The sequence below is a fragment of the Macrobrachium nipponense genome, chromosome 4 (genome assembly GCF_015104395.2).
Source record: "Macrobrachium nipponense isolate FS-2020 chromosome 4, ASM1510439v2, whole genome shotgun sequence".
Lineage (NCBI taxonomy): Eukaryota > Metazoa > Arthropoda > Malacostraca > Decapoda > Palaemonidae > Macrobrachium > Macrobrachium nipponense.
In genome coordinates, this window is record NC_061100.1 from 22,335,064 (window position 1) to 22,358,346 (window position 23,283).

At 48.9% G+C, this 23,283-nt stretch overlaps 1 protein-coding gene across 1 annotated transcript in view; it reads right to left on the minus strand.

Annotated features, from left to right (window-relative positions):
- Positions 1 to 23,283, minus strand: part of LOC135210772 (complex I assembly factor ACAD9, mitochondrial-like) — a 44,594-nt gene that overhangs the window by 15,887 nt on the left and 5,424 nt on the right. Inside the window, exon 2 of the mRNA XM_064243623.1 lies at positions 10,653 to 10,735. Within this exon, the coding sequence (XP_064099693.1) occupies positions 10,653 to 10,735 (83 nt within the window). The remainder of the gene's footprint in view (positions 1 to 10,652; positions 10,736 to 23,283) is intronic.

Consider the following 23,283-nt stretch of genomic DNA (forward strand, 5'->3'; position numbering starts at 1 on the left):
AATTTAAAAGACAAGACGACAAGCCAAGGCAGACACAAAGGGAGATTGTGTCCGAGGACAAGAAAAGTTATGAAATGCTCTTAAATTGGAGAAAGCGTTGGTTCTCTTCTCCAATATTTAGTGCGCGCCAAAATACTTAAGACAATCAAGATATTTTCTCTATGTGGTCTCTATCCTCAACAAAATGAGAATACAGGAAGGCGTAATGTGGCAACAAACGCTGACCGGCCCAAAACGAGTTCCTCCAATTCCATTCAAACTCTTCTTCCGTCAGCGGGCAACGGAAGGAGACAGCTGCCGACAGGAGGTAAACAAGGAGCTAAAGGATTGCTCTTTCTCCGCAACCCTTGGCGACAAAAAGCGACACTTATCAATGAGAGGTGACAGTAGCTAAGTGCTATAACGAATCCACCACGACTCAATGAGAGCAAGACAGTTTAAGTGACTCGAGACTCGGCCAAGTTCCCGCTCAGTACGATTCAACTGCGTTCACACGAGTCTACAACGTCCACAGCAGGGTTCCCATATGTATCAGACCAAATTATCATACCAAACCTCTTCAAATTATCGTATTTTGATTAATAATCTTTTATTGTACAGAGGGTCAAATTATTGTAGTCGTACGATAATTATCGTACTTCTGGGAACCCTGGTCCGCAGTCCGCACGAGTCGACAGAGGGAGAGAGAGAACGAGGCGCCAAAAGTGGGAGGCGGTGGGAAAGAAGTTACAACAACGCTCCCGCCTAATCCGAAAGCGATCGTACATACTTGAAAGCATTCCTATATGAAACTATGTTAGAAATCTCTGAAGCTAGAATATCTAACTCGTCGAGAACTGTAGATACTACAGACAGTGTAGACTTGAAAGAAAGAGGAACATTAATCGAGGCAGTAGTAAGAGATTTCCCAATAGCCGAAGAGGAAGCACGCAAAGAACAAACACAAGCATTACGAAGAAAAAGGAATATGCTAGCATACAAGAATTTAGAATAACCAAATCTGAGAGATAAACAGTCAACCGAGTCGACATATCTAAACGTGTAAAACTTGCTACAGATATATTATCATCTCAATAAAATGTTTACACCTATATCATATATTATTAAGCCTATGCATGCTAACACCTCAGACTAGGCATTGAAGACAACAGAATGCGCCTACGGAGCGAGCATTAACGCTTACCGAAACTGTTCTTATGTGAACTCTTTAACGGTCCTTTGGCGAATGCTTTAAACGAGATTCAGACCATGAAAAGGGCGAAGTAGGTATTGGAGAGCACAGAATCCCATCGTCCTGAGAACTGACCCGGTTCCCTGGCAGCGGACGTTTCCAACTGTCGCAGGGCAGTCCTAGGCTTGGGCTATGTACAGACGAGGGCACCAACACCTTACGTACTTCTAACAGGGAACACGAAAATGAGTGCACACTGGAGGGATTCGGAACGTTCCCGTCACGAACTAAGTTCAAATTGTATTAGAACTAAAAATAGGTTAATGTTCTAACTTCTCGTTACTCTTTTCCTGAACCGAATGGGGAGTAGAAGGCGGAGTTACAATGGAAGTCAATACTAGCCTACTAAAATGCCTAATCTGAGTAGGGATAGCCTGACAGGATTAAGCCCTGAACTAACTGATTGCTTTCGCAATCTGTTAGTTCCAGTCTTCCTATAACTGACATATTCAGGCATAAATTTCTCAGAATAATTCCCTACATTCTTCACACCCTGTACCCCTGCCAGTACAAAGGAATGTTGATAAACTTCCAATTTCACCATCCTGGTTACACCAAAACATTCCTACATAGCCTGATGTTATTGGTTTTACTTCCGGTGGAAGATATCCTAGGAAAATGAAATTACAATACGTATACCGTAAACAGGTGTATAACTGCCAAACTTCATAGAATACCAACAATCGCCTAGCCGCAATAGCGGCAAGGAGAATTCTGACACGAGCTAAAACATTCGAAACACACCTGGTGGAGAACAGGTAAACAAGACAGTCATCCGGGCAGCCATTCGACTTTTTTGTTTGAATGCCGACTCGCCTAATCGGCAGGGAGATATAGCTAAATTTAACAGTAGGTAAGATTCATCTCAAATAATTACACTTAATAAACACTGCAGATCTGAGAGACTATCTTATGAATACAGTGGAACCCCCGTATTTGCGGACTCACGCATTCGCGGATTTCTCTCTGGAACATTTCCCCTCATTATTCCTGGAAAATTCGCCTAATTGCGGTATTTTTCTAAGAGAAATATCCACAAATTCCTGTTTTATTCATCAATTTCATCATAAAATGAACTTTTTGTGATAAAACTATAAAAAAAAACGATGTATAAAAATTTTTTGAAGGATCTTCTAGAGTTTTAACTAACAAAATATGACAATTTGTCCAAAATTGCATTTTTCCTAACTATACAAACCTGAGGTCCTTTTACAATAGGAAGGTACTAGCGGCAGCTGGATAGGTCGTAAGCTTTCGAACAAGGGGTTCGGTAGTTAACTGCTTGTCCGACAGGCGCGCGCGCGCGACTGGGAGGTAAACAAATCACTTTTGCTTTTGGCCCAAGCAAAAACTGCAGAGTGAGGGGTGGCATGAGGTGGGACTATGTGTAAAAGGACCTCAGGTTTGTATAGTTAGGAAAAATGCAATTTTGGACAAATTGTCATTTGTTCCGACACGGCATACAAACCTTCGGTCCTTTTACAATAGGAAGACTCACTTCTTGGTGGGAGGAATCTGAGTCTTTTGTGAACAGACTGGTGTTCGCCCAACCTTGGAATGCCTCCCTGGTCGTAAGAGCGCGAGGGAGGGATATCCAAGGGGGCCCCCCCCCCCTACTTTTTTGGTTTCCCCCCCCGATTGATCGGGGTGTACACCGCAGGATCAATGGTCAGACCTCTGGACCAAGTACTAAGAGAGAGGCAAGCGTATCTCTTCGTACCAGCAAACAAGAACAAGTTCCTATTTGCAAGAGGCAACATAAAGTTATGGTTTGTCTCTTGTTGGCATCCACTTCCCCCCCCTTGTAGGAGGAAGTGGTGGATATTCGCTCCCATCCCTAGTGAAAGGGATAGGATGGGGCTCTGTCGAGTAGCTCACCGGCATCTCGTCCTTATCCAGCAAGGTGATAACCGTATCCCTCTACCCACAGGTAGAGAGGGAGAAAAAGATAGGAAGAGAAGCCAGTCACTCTCTCATTCACTTATCTATTCTTACAGTCACACCAGGACTCGATGCTGTTCAGCCTGCTAGGGTCTGGGTTAGCTACACAACGTGTTGAGCAGCCACCACGGGTCCTAAGGAAAACGATCCAAGGACCTGTGGGCAATATCCAAAAGGTAAAAGGAGGTGCCAGTGGTCTGGTTGTACCAGACCCCTGCCTTCAGTACCTGCGCCACGGAGAAGTTCTTGTGTAACTCGAGGGAGTGTACTTTTAGGTCATCTTGGTGCTGACGAAGAGTCTTCAACACTCAGCCTGGGATGTCGAGTTTCTTCGAGCGCGGTCGCGCTTTCACAGGACAAAGCAGCATCTCCTTCGCATCGAAGGCGGTGAAGTCCATTAGGGAGGGGATTGTGAAGGACTCTAACCGATCGTCAAGAACCGAAGGGTTCAGAGTCTTCGCTACGAATTCGGTACGAAATCGAGCGTCACGAATCCCCATCCCCTGGATGCTTGACTTCGCAGGAAAAGTCATGCAATTACCTCAGAGGAAAAGAAGGGAATGGTCGTATGACCTATCTCTCTTCTCGACTTCGGTGATGTCCTGTAACCATACTGGTCTATCCGTCTGCAGCGAAGTTGTTCTTCTCGGTAGTGGATAGGACACCGACACTCAATGGTGGGTGTCGATGTATGGGTACTGTGACAAGCCGTTAGGACGAAGAAAAAGGACTGTTATGGAACAACCGAACTAAGTCCACAGCGAAATTCGTAACAGACTTGGGCGCTCTGACAGCTGCCGACTGACTGCGTTCGGTAGGAGGCAAGTTGTCCAAGCACCCGAGCAAGTCACGTGACCTTCGCCTTAAAAGGGTTATGCCAAGAGACTAAACAAATAATTTGTTCGTCACCGATGCCAGAAGGCAAGGTGATGACTCTCTTAAGGCATGTGCCCAACAGGCGAAAGTCAATTGCCTTCTAGAGACCGAGGTCCCTGATGGCAAGATATCTCATAGTATAGTTGATTCTCGGCTAAGGAGAAACAACACTATGTGTCGTTGAAGACGAAGGTGTACAGAAAATGCAACCTACGTCTTCACAGCTGAACCGAGAGAAGGATTCTCAAGATTCTGAACCTGTGCTACAAAGACTGAGAACGCTAACCGCTATTCATTGCTGTCCGGTGAGGATCGTAGTTGCAATAAAAGCGGAGCGCTTTTCAGTAATGAAGACAGGGAAATACTGCCTGAAGAACTGCTTCTCATGGGCTGAACATTTGGAAGTAGAGCTGTCAGGTCGGAGAGTAGGCGATGTCTTCTGACTATCTGTTACTTCGGGGGCGAGCAATGAATAATTGCACACCTACGAATACGAGATATTTTGAAGACAAACTCAGATGTCTGCAAAAATCACTCGCATTATCGCGGTGCGATGCAGCGGGTGACTAGTACAGACTTCTGTTACCGTGCGGTAAACAGAAAGATGAAAGAGTCCAAGAGATATCTCTGTTGAAAATTCTCGCAATGTCGAAGGCGATGAAATCGAGCGTCACAGCAGTAGATGTTCCTTCATTATTGCGAGAATCCCCGTAATCAGAGACCTAAGTCCATGATTGTTGGGCAGAGATACGGTTCGGTAGTCAATCAAACCAGGGGAGAGAGAGACGTAACCGACCGTGCATCTCCGAGACCTAGCTGATACCGAGCCGCTATCAGGCAGTTCAATACGCAGTAGCTCTCGGTGACTCGTCATCCTGAGTTGCCAGGTAATCCATTATTCCACGAAGGAATGCGTTCGGCTAGAACCATCGAGCATAAAGAATACACTCGAGCAATTATATTTAACCGAAACGGATTTTGGTAAATACAAAAGCTGATTTGGTGTTGTCATGACAATACCAAGTATCTAAAATCGAAACTGATAACTGCTGGGAGGTTGCAGGCAACCCCGAGTTGCAGTTCAATTAAGATACAATTCGTCTCGGTCACAAACCGTAGAGTTAACTACGGTATGTGCCTACCCCCCGGACAATTCAACTGTTAAAAGAATCATGTCGCGAGGGTAATATACGTAGTATATTTGTAGGTTCTGTACCACGACCTCCATCCTAAATTCTTTTCCTCTCGAGGAATGAGAATAAGGATTGAGATCGACCGCCTTCGTTCTCTAGTCAAGAGAGTGAAGGAGAAGTCTTTCCCAAAGGAAAGCTTCAATGGTGAACAGAATACCGAAGACGATAGTTCAAGCCAAACTGGAAGTTCCCGTCCGTTCTTCTCTATTCCAGGTTAATCGCCTACTGTGAGATACTCTTCTTTCAGCAGCAGTCTTCTTCCAAATGCTAGAAATTACAGGAATTCGAGCATAAGTGAGGTTCCGATTATCGTGTAACAATTATCGGGGATTCTCGCCTCAATTTGGACCGTGGTCTCGCCTAAGTGTTTGGAGATCGTAAAAAAACTCGAACACTCTGAGTGCGCTAGAAATTCCGTAGAATTCTAAGCACTCTGCGAAACCCCCCACCGAATTCGTCAAACGATATCGGCTGGTGATCCTCCCGATTCCCGTAGAAATCGAGAAAGGGGCAGGATCCCTCCTCAACGACCGGGGCTTACGTCAGGTAGGACCCGAAGGTCCCCCCGGTAGCGCAGCCCCTAACGTGGGATCTTACAGAGAAATCTCTGTAGGATCCCTCCCCTTTCCCTCGTAGCCGTAAGGAGAGAGGGAATGGGGGAGGAATTGGATACTGGCTCGCCTTCCCAGCGGAACTAGCAGTTGGAGAAGAAAAAGGAGCAGCCATCGCCTTACGGCATGGCCTCTCAGAGCCTGGGAAAACATATCGTCAGGAGAAAACGTTTTCCCGAGGAGGGTTACGAACTCATACTGTAGGTAAGGGTCTGCCGCCACTGTGAACGTCGTCTGGTGGGGCTGATCGACACCTGACAGGAGAGAGCCGATACCGTCCTCCGACTCATTCCAGTCCTCGTCGAGGTCGAAACCTCAGGAGGACCGAAGGGGTATTCAAATACGGTGTCCGAAGACACGTAGAAACGCCTCTGTCGCAGTAGAGGAGGTGAAGTAGCTTGTTCGACCGGCCAGAACTGAGAGAGCCTTCTTGTCCGGAGACGAGAGACTACCTGGTTCAACACAGTCGGCAAGCTCCGATCGCGGCAGACCCACCGTCGATTTGGGTCGACTCGAGCCGAGACGTGGCTCTGCTGGTGGGAGCGGCGATCCTTCCCCGAGGTCGTTGTGCTGACGAATCAGCGCCATAACCTCGGCAAAGTTCCTCTGGATCTTGGAAGTCACAGCATCTTGCAGAGTGGGACCGTTAAGCCCTTCGAACAAGAGCATATTCCGAGAACCTTCCTCCTAAGAAGGGGAACAGCGACAGCCCTCTCGGTCTTCTCCATCCACTTGCGCATACATCCTGGCCGTGGTCCAAGAAACGTGCCTGGCACGTAGGGCGTCGTGGTGGGATCATGAGGGGCGCACCCCTCACGATCACTCCTGAATACCTCGCTCCTCCCGGTGTAACCCGAGGAGGTTGGTTGAAGGTACGGGAGAGGCAGACCTGACGCTCCCTCTCGCTCGCTGGCAGAACCAGCAGGCTTGGAGGGCTGCAGGCGATCGTCAACCCGCGGTGGCGATCGAGCTGCAGGCCTGGTCGAACCGTCTCGCTGTGGAGCGGCTGGACTGAGCCAGCGGCCCCGATCTCGAGTGTCAGAAGAGCTGTGCTGGTTGCCGTACCCGATCGCTCTCTGTGAGAGCGACGGTCAGGCGACCTGCAGGCTCCACTGTCACAGTGAGACCGGTGCTTGTCCTCACGGCACGTCACGTCGCTGGTTTCCAGCCGTGGCTGGCACCGGCGAACGGTATGGACCTCTTCCCCAGCCTCAGCTCGTGGCCGTCGTGGACCGTCCACGTCCCCGGGTAGCCAGCTGTCGTCGCCGCGAGAGCGAGAGCTGGTCTGGTGAGAGTCGCGTGAGCGGCTGTCCCCACCAGTCTTCCGCCCGTGCCGTGAACCTGACGCTGAGCGGACTCAGAGGTCTGGTTCCTGGCTGCACGGTCGCTGGTAGGCGACCGTACACTCGGTACCTCCCGCGAACGAGAGGCCGAGACGGACCCTGATGCAGTGGCAGAACCACTGACACCAGGCGAGGAAGATACCGGTGTTAGCCGGTACCCCTCTGGTCCCCGTAGTCTTCTTCCTTGCGGAAGAAGAGACGGGGCCCCGCTCCCGAAGGAGCAGGAGGACCAGCGGAAGGAACCCTCCCGTCCCACCGAGGTGAGACGGGTCCCGAGAAGCTCCCGAGGGAGACTTCTTAGGAGGGAGGAGGCAACCTTCTTCTTCCTCGGCTGTGAAGCCTTAGAAGTCGAAGGGGAAGAGGCGGCAGCCGACGACGATGAAGAAGATGAAGACGACGACGACGACACCTTCCTCCTCTTCTTCGTCAGCTTCCTCAGGACAGACGTAAGATCTGCTATCCAGGGCGGAGCCGGGGCTGCTGTAGCCGAAGCCACAGGGCCCGGTGACGCACCTGTACAGACAGACCAAAGTCTGGGGTAGTACCACCACGAACAGGGACGACGTCAGCAGGTATGGGCATCTCAGGAACAGAGGCACAGCCAGCAGCATCGGTGGGGACAGCCAGCGCAGCAACGGCAGGGACAGCCAGCGCAGCAACGGCAGGGACAGCCAGCGCAGCAACTGCATGGACAGTCAGCCCAGAATCGGCAGGTACGGCAGGCAGCACCAGAAACACAGGAAGTGGAGCAGCAGCCAGCAACATCCTGGTACCGGCGGCAGGTCCAGGGGCGAGCTCTAGGGCAGCGGAAGTGTGGTCGCGGCAGCGCGGCAACCACGAGCGGCGGCGGCACGCCCCCCTCTCGGTACGGCGAACGGCACTTCACAGCGGCTGTAGGCAAGACTGTTACCACGTGAGGCGAGTACACCAGGTGAGGAGGGACGTCGTCACCTGGAGCGTGGTCACCACTCCATGGGTGACCGCAGTAGGCCCAGACAGAACCGCAGCCCCTGGACACTAGCACGCCCTGCAAATGGAAGGACGCCCATACCTCACCAAGGTCCACCCTCGTGGCAGTAGCACCTGCGGAAATAACAGTAGTAGCGATTAGTGGGGGGGAAGTCCCCTCGCGCGGGGGGGTGAGCCCTCTCCGAACGAGTGGAAGACCCCGAATACAATTGTACATCGGGCACCGAGCGCCCTCTCCGCGCTCGACGGATCGGGCGAGGAGAAGAACGCAGATAACCTCCCCCCCCCAAGGGGAAGGGCATCTGTGGGAGCTGAGCTGGGGGGGGGGGGGGGGGAGCGGGGGGGGGGGGGGTCTCGTTCCCCACCCCCGCACAGCACCCATGTACCCAACAATAATAATAAGAGCCCGAGAGCAATCGTGCCCTCTGCCCGATGCAAGGGCATAAGGATCAATTCCCTGACTGAGCGGAACTTGAACCAAATAATATTGATGCAATCAATATAAAAGGAATAAATGAAAAAAGAATCTTGCATTACGATTCACTTCACAATGAATAAGGGCTCGGATCGAGCGCATTTGCGCCCTCGGTACCGAGCGCAAGGGTAAAAGGATCCATTCCCGATTATGAATGGAAACCTTGATCCATAATGAATTGATGCAATCAAAATATATGAAAATGAAAAAGAATACTGCGCTTGCGATTTCACTTCATACAAATAAAAAGGGGAAGGATCAATTCCCGGGAAATAGCGGAAACATTGATCCAAGTAAACAATGCAATCTCAATAAAATATGAAAATGAAAAAGAACTGCACTTGCGATTTCACTTCATTCAAATAAAAAGGGGAAAGGATCAATTTCCGGGTAAGCTCGGAAACTGATCCAAAATGAGTATTGCTACAATCAAAATAATATATATGAAAATGAAAAAAGAATACTGTACTTGCGATTCCACTTCCATACAGAATAAGTTTTCGTGCCGAGCGCATTCGCTCGGCAACGGATGCATACAGGTTAAAAAAAAAAGAACAAAAATATAAATGAAAAGAGCACTTACTTACGATTTTCATCTACACATTTCCAACCAAAATATACTCTCGGAGCGAGCGCTCTCCCGCCCTCGGTCAACCGGGGGGAGCATAACACAATTACGAAGGATCATTTCCTCGGGAAAATGAATTCCCGCACTTACGCCCTTCAGTCCCGGCACTCGGGTAATCGGAGGGCGTGGTGAAACCAAGATCCTTTAATTCACAATTGAATTCAATGGAAATAAATATGAAATTATTGTACTTACAATTCAGTTTCACTAGATAAATAGAAAAAGAAAAACACAACCATGCGAAAGCAACGACGATGAAGCGGGCAGAGAGCGATGATACACGTCCACACGCCAGCAGGCCGAAAGCAAAAGTGGTTTGTTTACCTCCCAGTCGCGCGCGCGCGCCTGTCGGACAAGCAGTTAACTACCGAACCCCTTGTTCGAAAGCTTACGACCTATCCAGCTGCCGCTAGTACCTTCCTATTGTAAAAGGACCGAAGGTTTGTATGCCGTGTCGGAACAAAGGAGGTTTTAAGCATTTTTATAGGGGTTCCTACCATTAGCAGGGTGTGTGTGTGTGTGTGTGTTATGCATCCCCCCCGAATACAGGGGAACCCCTGTATTTGACATCAATACATAAATCAGTACATTATTATTCAAAATTAAATATCACCAACAAGGTGAGCAAAATGCAAGGAATGGTCCCACAAACTTGAAATGTTACAAAATACATTTAAGAGTCCAATGACACTGTTTGTTTGCCTTACTTTAAAAGAAATTCCTTAGTCATAGCCTTTCAGGAAAAACCCATAAACCAGACATTTGTGCATGGTAAGCTGAGAGCTATCATAATCTACAACATCTAAGTTACAAAATGAGAACTCTCAGCGGGAAGTCATTATTTTGAAAAAACAAATTACTACAGGCAGGAACGCCGATATTAAACAAGGCTAATATAATCCAATCTGAATATACCAAAAACATCAGGCACACTGACTTTGTGTCACTATGTATGTAATCAGAACAAGTACAAAGAACGGTAATGCAGGTGTGCCAACAAATGGTCATAAAAAATTATAGTAAGTATTTGATAAACAACATATACTCTTGAGAAAAGAAAATCTTTGAATATTCTTTGGCCAAATAAGTTTAATTATACTGGTATTACCAGTACTATGGTTACCAATGATAATGACTATCTTTCAGAGATCATCTATAATAGTACTAAGGTACGTATACATAATACAGTATACTCTGCCACCTACGGAACACCATGAATGGAGACAACTGCTTCTCAGAGGAGTAAGATTACCTGCTCCTAATAAAAACAAGTCATGCACATTTTTAGGATTACTGCTTGCTCTGAACACCATTTTATTACCTGCTTCACCAATGGTAGCAGTTGTCAATGCTTAAACCTGTGGACAAGCTCAAAGGGCACTTACTTTCCGAGGAAGACATTCTTCAGGAACGGTGGTTTTGAAGGCTTCTTGGAAATAGTGTGCTTAGTATCGTCTATTTCTTGTACCTATAAAAAAAAAAAGGAGACCTCAAATCCACATTAACAGATTAAAAGAATAATTCTTCCCCAACTTATGACATACTTTACAACTCAGCAATGTAGATTTTCTCAAAATACAAAAAAATTAAAATGTTACAGGCTGCAGTATCACTCATACACAATAATGAATGCAAATGCATCTTTGGTATAGAGATGGTTATATCACAGTTCCAAGTTTCCAGTCAAGGTTAAAAAAGGTGTGTTACTGTATACAGGCAGTCCCCGGTTATTGGCTGGGTGCTGAGAAGCGAAAACCGGCATTAACAGAAACGCAAAGATTTATGGCGCTTATACGTAACCAATTAGTGGTTGATGGCGCCTCTGTTAGGTAGCCTTGTTATGGTGCCATAACACTATTATCGGCACCTTATAGCAGCGATAACCAAAACTTGGCCCCTTATGGCGTCATCAATCGCCGATTTTATGGGGCTAGAAAGCGCCATAAAACTGGGTCGTCATTAACCGAGGACTGCCTGTACGATAGTCATGGTGACACAGGTAATAATGGTGCATTTGCTTATTGAGCTGAAATATTTTTACATATTGTATTTACTATATCGTTGGCGTGCTGGGCAAACATTAAAATCAAGTACTAAAATGACAATTTGTCGAAAATTGCATTTTTCCTAACTATACAAACCTGAGGTCCTTTAACAATAGGAAGTAGCTAGCGGCAGCTGGAACGGTCGTAAGCTTCGAACAAGGGGAGAACGGTAGTTAACTGCTTGTCCGACAGTCGCGCGGGAGGTAAACAAATCACTTTTGCTTTTGGCCCATGCAAAATACGCAGAGTGAGGGGTGGCATGAGGAGGGACTATATGTAAAGGACCTCAGGTTTGTATAGTTAGGAAAAATGCAATTTTCGACAAATTGTCATTTGTTCCGATACGTAATACAAACCATCGGTCCTTTAACAATAGGAAGACTCACTTCTTGGTGGGAGGAATCTGAGTCTTTTGATGAACAGACTGGTGTTCGTCCATCCCTGGAATGCCTCCCTGGTCATAAGAGCGAGGGAGGGATCCAAGCCTCTGTCCGATTGATCGGGGTGTGCACCGCAGGATCAATGGTCAGACCTCTGGGCCGAGTACTAAGAGAGAGGCAAGCGTATCTCTTCGTACCAGCAAGCAAGAACTTGTTCCTGTTTGCAAGAGGCAACATAAAGTATGGTTTTGTCTCAAGCTGGCATCCACTTCCTCCCCCTTGTTGGAGGAAGTGGTGGATATACGCTCCTATCCCTAGTGAAAGGGATAGGATGGGGCTCTGTTGAGTAGCTCACCTGCATCTTGTCCTTATCCAGCAGGGTGCCGACCGTGTCCCTCTAACCACAGGTAGAGGGGAAGAAAAAGATGGGAAGAGGAGCCAGTCACACCTCTCATTCACTCATCCATCTTACGGTCACACCAGGACTCGATGCTGTTCAGCCTGCGAGGGTCTGGGTTCGCTACACAACGTGTTGAGCAGCCACCACGGGTCCCAAGGAAAAAGATCCAAGGACCTGTGGGCAATATCCCCGAAGGTAGAAGGAAGGGCATGTGGTCTGGTTGGACCACCCCGACCCCTGCCTTCAGTACCTGCGCCACGGAGAAGTTCTTGCGGACAAGGCAGCATCTCCTTCGCATCGAAGGCGGCTGAAGTCCATTAGGGAGGGATTGTGAACGACTCGAACCAATCGTCAGGGACCGAAGGGTTCTGAGTCTTCGCTACGAAGTTCGGTACGAAATCGAGCGTCACGGATCCCCATCCCCTGGATGCTTGACTTCGCAGGAGAAGTCATCAGTTCCTCAGAGGAAAAGAAGGAAATAGTCGCATGACCTATCCCTCTTCTCTACTTCGGTGATGTCCAGTACCCATACTGGTCTATCCGTTTGCCACGAAGTCTCTCGCATCCTCCTATCCCCATGCAGCGAAGTTCTCGGTAGTGGATAGGACACCGACACTCCATGGTGGGTGTCAATGGTATGGTACTGTGACCAAGCTCTTAAAACGAAGTAATGGTTGCTTTGTAACAACCGAACTAAGTCAACAGCGTAGTTCGTAACTGACTCGGGCGCTCTGACAGCTGCCGACTGACTGCGTTCGGTAGGAGGCAAGTTGTCAAAGCATCCGAGTAAGTCACGTGACCTTCGCCTTTAAAGGGTTATGCCGAGAGACCAAACAAATAATGTATTTGTTTGTCACCAATGCCGGACAGCGAGGTGATGATTCTCTTAAGGCATGTGCCCAACCGAGGTCCCTGAAGGTAAAACATCTCATGGTTGTTGAATCTCAGCTAAGGAGAAACAACACTATGTACAGTTGAAGACGAAGGTAGATATTGAATGCAACCTACGTCTTCACAGATGAATCGAGAGAAGGATTCTCAAGATTCATAGCCTGTGCTTACAAATGACTGAAAACGTCTAACCGCTATTTCATTGCTGTCCGGTGAGAAGTCGTAGTTGCAATGAAAGCGGGGCGTTCTTCAGTAATGAAAAACACAGGGGAAAGCCGCCTGAAGAACTGCTTCTCATGGGCTGAACATTTGGAAGTAGAGCTGTCAGGTCGGAGAGTAGGCGATGTCTTCTGACACATCTAGTAATTCGGGTTGAACAATGAACAATTGTACACCTACGAATACGAGATATTTTGAAGACAAACTCAGATGTCTGCAAAATCATTCGCATTATTGCAGTGCGATGCAGCGGGAGACTTGTACAGACTTCTGTTACCGTGCGGTAAACAGAAAGATGAAAGAGTCCAAGAGATATCTCTGTTGAAAATTCTCGCAATGTCGAAGGCGATGGAATCTAGCGTCACAGCAGTAGATGGTCCTTCATTATTGCGAGAATCCCCGTTAATCAGAGACCTAAGTCCATGATTGTTGGGCAGAGATACGGTTCGGTAGTCAATCAAAGCAGGGGAGAGAGAGACATACATGACCGTGAATCTCGGAGGCCCAGCTGATACTGAGCTGCTATCAGGCAGTTTCAATACGCAGTAAGTTGAGCCTGAGCTCTCACTGACTCGTATCCTGAGTTGCCAGGTTAATCCATTATTCCACGAAGGAATGCATTATCGGCTAGAAAAAAACTACTACCGAGCATAAAAGATATGCTCGAGTAATTATATTTAGGCGAAACGAATTTCGGTAAATATAAAAGTTGAAATGGTGTTGTCGTGACACCTAAGTATATAAAATTGAAACTGAAAACTCCTGGAGGTTGCAGGCAACCCCGAGTTGCAGTTCAATTAGATACTTCTCTTATAAGTCGCAATCCGTAGATTAACTAGGATATGCGGCCTACCCTCGGACCATTCAACTGCTTAGTAGAATCATGTCGCGAGGTGAATATAACGTAGTATATTTGTAGGATTCTGAACAACGATCTCCATCCTAAATTCTTTCCTTCAAGAAAAAAAACAAAAATAAGGATTGGAGATCGACCACCTTCGTTCTCTTCAAAGAGAGTGAAGGAGAAGTCTTCCTCAAGGAAAGCTTTCAATGGTGAACGAGAATACTAAGACGATAGTTCAAGCCAAACTGGATATTCCCGTCCGATCTCCTCTATTCCAGGTTGGTCGCCTACTGTGAGATAGTTTCTTTCTGCAGCAGTCTTCTTCCCAATGCTAGAAATTCCAGGAATTCGAGCATAGGGCGAGGTTCCCGATTATCGTGTAACATATCGGGGGGATTCTCGTCTCGCTCACTTTGGACCGTGGGTCTCGCGTAAGTGTTTGGAGATCGTAAAAAAACTCGAACACTCTGAATGCGCTAGAAATTCCGTAGAATTCTAAGCAGTCTGCGAAACCCCACCGAATTCGTCAAACGATATCGGCTGGTGGTCCTCTCGATTCCCGTAGAAATCGAGAATGGGGCAGGATTCCTCCTCAACGACCGGGCTTACGTCAGGTAGGACCCGAAGGTCCCCCCGGTAGCGCAGTCCCACGAACGTTGGGATCCTACAGAGAAATCTCTGTAGGATCCCTCCTCTCTCCCGTAGCCGTAAGGAGAGGGAGGGAATGGGGGAGGAATTGGATACTCGCTCGCCTTCCCAGTGGAACTAGCAGTTGGAGAAGAGTAGGAACAGCCATCGCCTCGCGGCGATGGCTTCTCAGAGTCTGGGAAAACGAATCGTCAGGAGAAAACGTTTTCCCGCGGAGGGTTAAGAACTCTCACTGTAGTCAAGGGTCTGCCGCCACTGTGAACGTCGTCTGGGTGGGGCTGATCGACACCTGAGCAGGAGAGAGCCGATACCGTCCTCCGACTCATTCCAGTCCTCGTCGAGGTCGAAACCTCTCAGGAGGACCGAAGGAGTATTTAAATACGTGTCCGAAGACACTGTAGAAACGCCGCTGTCGCAGTAGAGGAGGTGGAAGTAGCTTGATCGACCGGCCAAATAGAACGAGAGAGCCTTCTTGTCCGGAGACGAGAGACTCTGGTTCGAGACAGAATCGGCAAGCTCCGATCGCGGCAGACCCACCGTCGGTTTGGGTTTCCCTCTCGGGCCCCAAAACGACTCGAGCAGAGACGTGGGCTCTGCTGGTGGGAGCGGCAATCCTTCCGCAAGGTCTTTATGCTGACGAATCAGCTTAATGACTTCTGGAACTTCCTCTATCTCGGGTGTAAAACCGCGTCTTGCGGAGTAGGACCGTCCAGTCCCTCCAACAAGAAGAAAGATCCCGAGATACTCCTCCTTTAGAAGGAGGAACAGCGGCAGGCCCCTGACGGTCGTCTCCAGCTACTTGCGCGTATGTCCTGGTCGGTCCTAGACCCGTGCCTGGTCCATACGGCGTCATAGCGGGATCGCGAGCGGTGCACCTCTCGTGATCAGTCGTAGGTACCTCGCTCCTCCCGGTGTAGCCCGAGGAGGTTGAAGGTACAGGAGAGGCAGACCTGACGCTCCCCCCTAGCTCGCTGGCAGGACCAGCGTGCTTGGAGGGCTGCTGCTGATCGTCAACCCGCGGTGGCGATCGAGCAGCAGGCCTAGCCTTGCCGCTCGCCTGGGGCTAGAGGCTCGGCTGAGAACGTTGACGCTGATCTCTAGCGTCAGGCGAGCTGTTGCTGGTTACTGTCCTCCGCCCGGTTCTCCCTATGGGAGCGGCGGTCCAGGTGACCTGCTTAGGCTCTCTGTCGCGGCGAGACCGGCCATCGTCCTCTCGGCGCGTCGAGCCGCTGGTACCAGCCGTGGCTGGTCGACGGCCGCGGGGACCCCTTCCTCGCCTCAACCCGTGGCTGGTCAGCGACCGTCACGTCAACCCGAGCAGCCAGTTGGTCGCTGCGAGAGCGTCCACTGGCCTGGCGAGAGTCGTGTGCACGACTCTCGCCAGTCTTCTGCTCCGCGCGCGGTGGGTCTTGACGGCGAGCGAGCTCGGGCGTCAAAACTTTGGCTGGACGGTCTCCCGTGGAAGAGCGTCCACTTGGTACTTCTCGCGAACGAGAAGCGGCCGAGACGGAACTGATTTAGCGGCAGGACCGCTAACACCAGGTGAGGACGTACCAGCCGAGGCTGGTACACCTCTGGTCCCCGTCGTCTTCTTCTTTGCAGAGGAAGAGACGGGCCCCGTTCCCGAAGGAACAGGAGGACCAGCAGAAGAGCTCCCCGACTCGCCTGAGCGAGACGGGCCCTATAAGATCCCGAAGGAGTCTTCTTAGGGGGGAAAACCCGGGTTACCAGCTGGTCGCTGCAAAAGCGGCCGCTGGCCTGGCAAGAGTCACCCGAGCGTCTCTCACCAGCCTTCTGCTCCGTGCCGCGTCTTGGCGCCGAGTGAACTCTGGCGCCGAAACTTGGCTGCACGGTCTCCCGAGGGAGAACGTACACTCGGATCTCTCGCGGGAACGAGAGAGATTTTTTTTTTTTTTTTTTTTTTTCCGAGCCGAACCTGGCGTAGCGGCATCGCCGCTAGCACCACGGAGAGGAAGTACCAGAGCTAAACCCCCCCCCCCGATACCTCCTCTGGTCCCCGTCTATCTCTTCCCCTTACGGAGGGGCGGACGGGCCCCGCTCCCGAAGGAGCAGGAGGACCAGCAGAAGGACCCCCCGTCCCCACCGGGGTGGGACGGGCCCTTAGAAGTTCCCAGAATTGGAGACTTCTTAGGGGGGAAGGCAGCCTTCTTCTTCTTCAGCTTATAGGGCCTTAGAAGTCGAAGGGGAAGAGGCAGGCAGCAGCAGATGATGAAGACGAAGATGACAGCTTCCTCTTCTCCTCTTCCTCGTCAGCTCACGCAGGACAGTCGTCAGGTCCTCCATCCAGGCCGGAGCCGGGGCTATTGCCGAAGCAACACGGCCCGACTGCACCTGTCCGGAAGGACCTGGGACTGGGGAAGACACACCGTGGGCAGGACCAGCATGGACAGGAACAGCAACCAGCTCAGGAGCGGCAGGAACAGCGGCAGCGGTAGACCCAGAAGGGACAGCCAAGCCAACAGCGGGAATCACATCAGCGGCAGGTACGGCAGGCCCAGCGATCGCCTCATAGAATCATCGGCAGCCAGCGGAACCTGGGTACTGGCGGCCGGTCCAGGGGCGAGCTGCTGGAACAGCGGAAGTCTGGGGCAGGCAACACGAAGAAAACAGGCGGCGGCGGCAACACCCCCTCAGTACGGCGGCGGCCCTAGTAGCGGCAGACGGCGTCACCGACACAGCATGGGGAGTGTAGACCAGGAGGGGGGAGCAGCATAAGCGGCCGTGGTAGTAGTAGGTGGAGACCGCCCCAGACCTCGCTAAACGCTGCAGCAGCCCGTGGATGCTAGGCACGCCCTGCCGCGGCGGCTCCATACCTGTCCAAGGTCCGTCTCCCACGGATGTAGCACCTGCGGTAACATAGATAGATTAGTAAGAGGGGTTCCCTCACAAACGGGGGGAAGACATGCCCCACCCCGAACGCAAGGAAGACCCCAAATAAAATACAACGAAGAAGCTGAGCGGGGGGCAGGAAGGAAGACGGAAGAATCGGCCGATACCAAGGGAGTCGGGGCGGGAGAGCTTTCCGACGACTCCCTGGCAGACCTTCGCTTCCCCTACCCCCGCACAGCAGTGAAAAGTAATATGAAAATGAAACAGAATACTGCCCTTGCGATTCACTTCATAGAACTTAAAAGGGGAAAAGAAAAGATCAATTCCCGGGCCGCGTAAGAACGGAAAGGAACTTGATCCAAAATAATATGATGCTATCATAAAATATATATGAAAATGAAACAGAATACTGCACGATTTCACTTTCACATAAAAACGTAAGGATCAATTCCCGGGTAAGAACGAAAATTGATCCAAATTAAATTCATGCAAATAAATAAATGAAAATGAAAGAATATTGCAATTGCGAATCCACTTTCATTGCATTCTATTATACAAAATAAAAGGCTCGTGCCGAGCGCAATCACACTCTCGGTAACGAACGCACAGGGCAAAAATATAATGAAAAGAGTACTTACATTTAACAAATTACACACTTTCGCCCAAAATACATGACTCGGCGCGAGCGCGCCCGCCCTCGGCACCGAGACATAATTCAAGGGTTCAATTCATGAAAAGAGAGGAAATCGCCGCATCTACGGCGATAGCTCCATGTTGGTCCATAATTAAGTAATGAAAATGAAAACAGTGTACTTACAGTTTCATTTTCAAGTTAAACAAACCATTAGTAGAAAACACAATATAAACAAAGCATACGACGATGAAGCGGGCAGAGAGCGATGACGAACACGTCCTTCACACCCGCGGCCGAAAGCAAAAGTGATTTGTTTACCTCCCAGTCGCGCGGCGCGCGACTGTCGGACAAGCAGTTAACTACCGTTCTCCCCTTGTTCGAAGCTTACGACCGTTCCAGCTGCCGCTAGCTACTTCCTATTGTTAAAGGACCGATGGTTTGTATTACGTATCGGAACAATAGCATTTTGGAACTTTCTTTAATCCTTTTTAATAGAAAATTTCCAATATAGTTTTCATATTTTCATAAATCTTATTTATGCAACTTTTGGAGATCACCAACATCTGCCAGAGCTTAGCAACCTTCCAACCAAACCCACAAAAATGTCGCTGATCTATATCACGATTTCACCCAATATGCAAGCATTTGTTACCTGTTATGGACCCACATTTAAATTTTTACTGAATACATAACTCCCTGCTTAAGCCAGCATCCCAACAATTATACTCGTGTCAAGAGGAAAAACTGAATAAGATATATGGAGTTGTAAATTCATATTATAATGCAAGCATTTAAGAGATTGTCTGCTACTCTCAAACTAAGAAAAAGTATTCCCTCCTATCCACAATGACTTTATTCACACAAAAATGTTATTGTTATGATACAATAAAGTTTGGGCGGCCAGGTGGTTAGTACCCATTCCCGCCGCTGGGAGGCGGATATCAGGAATCATTCCCATTTTCTATTCAGATTTTTCATACCACTGTCCCCTGAGGGGAGGTGGGTGGGTACTTTAATTATATATATCTGCCAGGTAAGTATGAACAAACTTTATTGTATCATAACAATAACATTTTGTTCATGAAACTTACCTGTCAGATATATATATAGCTGAATCCCACCATTGGAGGTGGGAAGGGACAGAATAGAAGGATTAGGAAACACCTCAAGTGCAGATGATTGACATCTTGATTCCTTACCTGTTAGCATAGCTGACTTCTTGATTACTGTCACCGAAGTCTGCTTTTGCTTTACTAGAGTTGCCAACAAGGTAGTGACCTGTGTAGTTGGTGCGCTCTAGATGATCTGTCAACGGGGGCATGACCACAATGTGACTAGACCATATTGACCATACTGTGAGGGCAACGAAGCTAAAAACCACCACCTGACCTAACCTATCGAAGTTAGTCCCAAAACTTCTAGGCTAAAGAAAGGGAAAGCGCCTCAAGCTACTAACCCTTCAACCATAAACCAACACCAAAATTAAAAAGCACACCTACCCCTTTTCTATAGGATAGTATTTGTGCTGCTCCCTGCCCCCAACACCATTTCTGCGGATATGTATGGTCCAAGCGACTCGCAGTTCTCATATGCCGTCTTCACATCCCGCAGGTAATGTGAAGCAAACACAGAGTTGCTTCGCCAAAAAAAGTAGCGCTAATGATATCATTAAGTGCCATATCTTTCGAAATGCCATTGAAGTTGCAACAGCTCTCACTTCATGGGCTTTTATTTTCAAAAGCTTCATATCACCTCCGAGCAGGACGCATGGGCCTCCCTGATGGTGCTTCGTAAAAAGAATGCCAGTGCATTCTTCGACATAGGAAAGTCGGGTCTCTTAACAGAACACCATAAGTTCTCAGAAGGACCCCGACAATCTTTGGTCTTTTGCATGTAAAATTTGAGAGCCCTGACAGGGCACAGGACTCTCTCTGGCTCTTGTCCGATGAACTCTGCTAACCCCTTGATTTCAAAGGTTTTTGGCCAGGGGTTAGATGGGTTCTCATTCTTCGCTAAGAAATTAGGATCCAAGGAGCACACTGCACTGTGTCCTCTGAAACCCACATCTTTACTAATTGCCTGAATTTCACTAACCCTCTTTGCCGTGGCAAGAGCAGTTAGGAAAATCGCCTTTCTAGTAGTTGTCTCTCAATGAGGCAGCATGCAGAGGTTCAAAGGGAGCCGACATCAAGAACCTTAGAACTACATCACAAGGTTCCATGATGGAACCTTCGGTTGTAGTACTTTGGTTGTCTCAAACGATCTCAAAAGATCGTGAAGATCTTTATCATTTGTCAGGTCTAATCCTCTGTGACGGAAGACAGCTGACAACATACTCTTGTATCCTTTTATTGTGGGCACTGCTAGTTTGTCCACATTTCTCAAATGCAGGAGAAACTCAGCGATTTGGTTCACAGAGGTCGTGGAGGAGGAAATATCTTTCTTCCTACACCATCTCCTGAAGACAGCCCACTTCGACTGATAAACTGCTCGAGAGGAAGCTCTTCTCGCATTGGCAATAGCCTCTGCCACTGATCTTGTAAAACCTCTCGCTCTGGCCAACTTCTTGATAGTCTGAACGCAGTCAGACTCAGAGCGGAGAGGTTTCCGTGGTACCTCTCGAAGTGGGGCTGTTTGAGAAGATCGACTCTCTCTGGCAGGGTTCTCGGGAAGTCTACCAGAAGAGACATGACCTCCGTGAACCAATCGCTTGAGGGCCAAAAGGGGGCGATCAGAGTCATTCTCGCTCCTGGCGACGCCGCAAACTTCCTTGTTACCTCTCCTAAGAGTTTGAACGGGGGGGGGAAAGGCGTACACATCCATCCCCGTCCAGTCCCATAGGATGGCATCTACCGCTATTGCTTCCGGATCGAGAACTGGAGAGCAATAAATCGGAAGCCTCTTAGTTTTCGAGGTTGCGAAGAGGTCGACTAGCGGCCGTCCCCACAACTTCCATAGCTCTTGACAAACTTCTAGATGTAGGGTCCATTCTGTGGGAAGCATCTGATGTTGACGGCTTAAAAGATCCGCTCGAACATTTTGAATTCCTGAAATGAACCTTGTTAGGATCACTATGTTTCGAGCTTTCGCCCATAGAAGGATGTCTCTCGCTATCATGAACAGTGATCGAGAGTGTGTCCCCCCCTGCTTTTTGATGTAAGCGAGAGCCGTAGTGTTGTCCGAGTTGATCTGGACAACTCGGCCCACCAATCGTTCTTCGAAGAACTGAAGAGCCAACCGAATAGCCTCCAACTCTTTTAAGTTTGTTTTTTATGTGCCAGGACCTCTGTTCCCCTCTCCAGAGGCCTGACACTTCCTCCTTTTCCTAGTGTTGCTCCCAGCCCACCATGGAGGCGTCTGAGAACAACACTAGGTCGGGGCTCAAAAGCTTAAGGGACATTCCTTCCAAGAGTTTGGTCGGATCTTGCCACCACTTCAGTTGATCCTTGACCGCTTTTGAGATAATAAAAGTCGAGTCTAGATTCTTTTTGTCTTTCCAGTTTTCTGCCATAAAAAACTGGAGTGGCCTGAGGCGCAACCTCCCCATGGAAACAAACTTCTCCAGCGAAGAAATGGTTCCCAGCAGACTCATCCATTCCTTTGCCGAGCATGTTTCTTTCCCTAAGAAGGCTGACACTTTCTCTAAGCATCTCTGCTGACGTTCCTTTGATGGAAAAGCTTGAAAAGCCGCTGAATCCATCTGAATCCCCAGATACACGATGGACTGCGTGGGGATCAGATGGGACTTCTCGTAATTTACTATAAGGCCCAGGGCCTTCGTCAGCTGTAATGTCGTCTGAAGGTCCTCCAGGCACCTTAACTTCGAAGACGACTTGATTAGCCAGTCGTCCAGGTAGAACAAGACTCTTATCTTCGATAGGTGAAGCCATTTCGCCACATTCCACATGAGGAAAGTAAAAACCATCGGCGCCGTACTCAGACCGAAGCACAGAGCCCTGAACTGGAAGACCTGCCCTTTTAAGACGAACCTCAGGAACTTCCTTGATTGGGGATGGATCGGGACGTGGAAATAAGCGTCTTGAAGGTCCAATGACACCATCCAATCCCCTGGTCTCAAGGCCCCTAGCACAGACTGAGAAGTTTCCATCCTGAATTTTTCTCTCTTTACAAAAATGTTCAGTCTGCTGACGTCTAGGACAGGTCTCCATCCCCCAGACTGCTTCAGAACCAGGAATAACCTGTTGTAGAAGCCTGGGGAATCCAGCATCAGGACTTCCTCTACGGCCTTCTTTTCCAACATTTGATCTAGAAGGTCGAGTAAGATCTGTTGCTTCTCTGACTGATATGCGGGCGACAGGTCTATCGGCTTCGTGCTCAAAGGAGGCGCAGAGAGGAAAGGGATCTTGTATCCTCTCTCGATTACATCTAGGGTCCAGGTGTCCGCCCCTATCGTCCTCCATGCCTGAGCAAATAAGGTGAGTCTCGCACCTACAGGTGCCTGAAGGGCAGAAACGTCAATTTTTTCCCTTCTTGATAGAAGAGATCTTACCTCTGAAGGACCCCCTTCCTCTCGAAGAACCTCTAGAGGAAGGTGCTCCACGAAAGGGCTTAAATTTCTTCTTGGGTGCTGGAGCTGTTGAAGTAGAAGCCTGAGGAGTAGGTCGTCTGGAAGATTGAGTCAAGAGGTCCCTTGTTGCTTTTTCTTGCAAGTTTACCGACAGATCCTTAATCATGGACTGCGGAAATAGGTGCGTAGAGAAGGGGGCGAATAATAACTCCGCTTTCTGAGCGGGAGAAACTGCTTTCGCCGCAAAGCTACAATAGAGAGCTCTCTTCTTTAGCAGACCTGTAGCAAAATGAGATGCTAACTCATCAGAGCCATCCCTTACTGCTCTATCCATACAAGCTAATACACTCGAAAGCTCTTCCAGCGAAATCGAGTCTTGACTCCTCGATTGTACATCCAAAGCCCTGAGGCACCAATCTAAAAAGTTAAACACCTCTAGCGTCTTAAATAACCCCTTGAGGTGATGATCTGTCTCCGTCATTGTCCAGGAAACCTTAGCCGATGACAAATAAGACCTCCTTGGAGCGTCCACCAAATTGGCAAAATCTCCTTGAGAAGAAGACGGTGCTTTCAATCC